This window comes from Saimiri boliviensis, chromosome 6 (assembly GCF_048565385.1).
Source record: "Saimiri boliviensis isolate mSaiBol1 chromosome 6, mSaiBol1.pri, whole genome shotgun sequence".
NCBI lineage: Eukaryota > Metazoa > Chordata > Mammalia > Primates > Cebidae > Saimiri > Saimiri boliviensis.
The window spans coordinates 118,048,308-118,051,917 of record NC_133454.1 but is presented as its reverse complement, the minus strand read 5'-3'; the positions used below and the strand labels follow the sequence as shown (position 1 = coordinate 118,051,917).

General features: G+C 37.1%; 1 protein-coding gene across 1 annotated transcript; it reads left to right on the top strand.

Moving 5' to 3' along the window:
* Positions 1-2,253: 2,253 nt before the first annotated feature.
* Positions 2,254-3,195, top strand: LOC101031714 (olfactory receptor 5B3). The gene has a single exon (XM_003920152.3). The coding sequence runs from the start codon at positions 2,254-2,256 to the stop codon at positions 3,193-3,195; it is 942 nt and encodes a 313-aa protein (XP_003920201.3).
* The last annotated feature ends 415 nt before the right edge of the window (positions 3,196-3,610 follow it).

Genomic DNA, 3,610 nt, shown 5'->3' with positions numbered 1-3,610 from the left:
ATTTTCTGTTTCTGCATTAGTTTGCTGAGACTAATGGCTTCCAGATCTGTCAGTGTCCCTGCAAAGGAGATGATCTCATACCTTTTTATGGCTGCGTAGTATCCCATGGTCTATATGTACCATATTTTCTTTATCCAATCTATCATTGATGGACATTTAGGTTGATCATGTCTTTGTCTTTGTAATAAAATGACTTATTTATTTTTGGGTATATACTGGGTCAAATAGTAGCTTTGTTTTAAGTTCTTTAAGAAATCTGTACACTGTGAAATACTACATAGCCATAAAAAAGAAATCACGTCCTTTGAATCTGGAGGCCATCATCCTAAGCAAAGTAACACAAGAACAGAAAACCAAATACTGCACATTCTCACTAACAAGTGAGAGCTAAATGATGAGAACACATGGAAGTGAATATGGTAACAACAGACACTGCAGACTACTAGAGGGTGGAGAAAGGGAAGGTGGGGTTAAAAACTACCTATCATAGTATGCTTACTAGCAGGGGACAGAATCCCTGCTCCAAACCTCAGCATCACACAATGTTTTCATGTAACAAATCTGCACGTGTAACTCTTGTATCTAAAATGAACGTTGAAATTTAAAAACATTAAAATAAATACGGCCGGGGGGTGGGGAGGTGGGAAGAGATAGCATGGGGAGAAATGACAGATACAGGCAAGGGGACGGAAGGCAGAAAACCACACTGCCATGTGTGTACCTATGCAACAATCGTGCATGTTCTTCACATGTACCCCAAAACCTAAAATGCAATTAAAATAAATAAATAAATAAATACATACATAGTAAAATATTGTTTCTAAACAAGAATAGATTAAAATAAAATATTTTATCACATGGAATTTGCCACCAAATCAGATCTGTGAGCTAAATAAAGATACCACAATATGTAGGAAATTTTAACCCTTAATCTTTGATTTGACTACGGAATAACACAAATAAGAATGGGTTTAGGAAAAAGGGACTTTTTACCACACTAAAATGTGGATTTCAAGGGAGAAATTAAGAAAAAGAATGAATCCCATGAATTTTCCGGAGCAGACAATCATTTGCTTGGAGGAAGAACAAACTGAGACTCACTGAAGAACACAGAAAATCTCAGTGGTCCTAGTATGGAGGAAAAAGAAAATTGGAGATAGGAGTCTCAAGATTTCAAAACTCACCCAAGCCTGAAGCCCTGCTTGTCACCATCCACCTTTACCAAACCAACAAAAAGATTATCACCCATCCTAATAATAATATTTAATATTATAACTAGCACTCATTAGGCTGTGCTTAACATTAGCATTTTTAATGCATTATCTTATCTAATTCTCACAATAATACCTCAAAGTAGGTCTCATTACTGTTCTAGTTTTACAGAAGAAAATGTGATGTTTAAGGGAGTTAGATTAGAACCAATGATTCCCAGGTGGTAAGTAGTGGACTGATATGCATCTTTTCCAAGAACTCAAGCTCTGTATCTGATGATAGGCTTCTCTCAAAATTGTTTCTGCTAGTTGAACATGCCCCTAACACCCCAGTTATCCCGCCACATTAACTATGCATATGTTACTCACTTACTTCATTGTGAAATCTAAAACACTGAGTTTGCACCAAAGAAGACAATGAGTGATTGTAAATTGGGTTGTCATCAATTTGATTTAAATTCAGTTTAGACCATTAGACTTAGGAACCACTCAGCATGGGTTCAAAGGTTGGCATGGGTCCAAAGCACATCTTGCCATTTACTAGTTGTGTAAGTATTAATACATTATTCCACCTCCTGTGCTTCATACTTTAAATGAATGCAACAACTAATCAAATTCACAATAATGTTGCAAGGAAATAATGAAAGTATATCTAAAATGTCTAGAGAAGTTCTTGGTAAATTAGTAACATGTGTCAGCTTTTCCTGTGCTCAGGAAAAGTGAATTGACAGACGCATCTGGACAAGTCATCTTGATCACGTTAGTAAATTTTCTTCACATGAGTTTACAAATTTATAAAATTTGAAAGTTGTGTAGATAATCTATTAAGATTCTTCAGATTCAACAGTATGTAACTGTATAATTAATACACTAAATTTGGTTGTCAAGGCCATGCTTTTTCTAGGGAATCTTAGAAATCAAGTACAAGTTATTGCTACAATGAAGGAATGCATATTTACTTATACTTTTCAATTTTAATTCAATTATTTAAGCACACTGCTCCTTTTGTATTGCTACAAGCATCCTATGAGTACCCAGAACAATGATGGAAAATAAGACAGAAGTAACACGGTTCATCCTTTTAGGACTGACAAATGACTCAGAACTACAAGTTCCCCTCTTTATAATGTTCCTCTTCATCTATATTATCACTTTGGTTGGAAACCTGGGAATTATTGTATTGATATTCTGGGATTCCTGTCTCCACAATCCCATGTATTTTTTTCTCAGTAACTTGTCTCTAGTGGACTTTTGCTACTCTTCAGCTGTCACTCCAATGGTCATGTCTGGATTCCTTATAGAAGACAAGGTCATCTCCTACAATGCATGTGCTGCTCAAATGTACATTTTTGTAGCTTTTGCCACTGTGGAAAATTACCTTTTGGCCTCAATGGCCTATGACCGCTATGCAGCCGTGTGCAAACCCCTATATTACACCACGACCATGACAACAAGTGTGTGTGTGTATCTGACCATAGGCTCCTACCTCTGTGGTTTCCTGAATGCCTCCATCCACACTGGGGACACATTTAGTCTCTCTTTCTGTAAGTCCAATGAAGTTCATCACTTTTTCTGTGATATTCCAGCAGTCATGGTTCTCGCTTGCTCTGACAGACATGTTAGCGAGCTTGTTCTTGTTTATGTTGTGAGCTTCAACATCTTTTTTGCTCTCCTGGTTATCTTGATATCCTACATATTCATTTTTATCACCATCCTAAAGATGCACTCAGCTTCAGGATACCAGAAGGCTTTGTCCACCTGTGCCTCCCACCTCACTGCAGTCGCCATCTTCTATGGGACTATTATCTTTATGTACTTACAGCCCAGCTCCAGTCACTCCATGGACACAGACAAAATGGCATCTGTGTTCTATACGACAGTCATCCCCATGCTGAACCCCCTGGTCTATAGCCTGAGGAACAAGGAAGTGAAGAGCGCATTCAAGAAAGTTGTTAAGAAGGCAAAATTGTCTCTAGGATTGTGAGTTTAACATTGTAGGATTCACCACAACCTAGCTTCATTTCGCTCGGATCTTCTCCATGTTCTGAATCACATTTAAGGTCCACAATAATGTTAAATTCCTGATGTGATGGTCATGCCTGTTTAAAATTCTATTGTCTAGATAAAAAGAAATATTATGTCCAGAAACATAACACCTGAACAAGAATGTCTAAGACATCTTGGGGCTTCCTTGTCAAAAACCTTAAAGATATTAATACATTCATTTATTCTACATGCATTTTTTTCCTACCACATGTCAATGCAAATATACATAAACCAGAGCAAAAACAAGTCCATTAATAGAAGTATATGGAAGCTTCCCATGAAATGGGAAATTTTCCCTGGGTGTGGAAAATGCATCTGGATTAAATGTAATGTGGCAAGTTCTGATGGTCAAT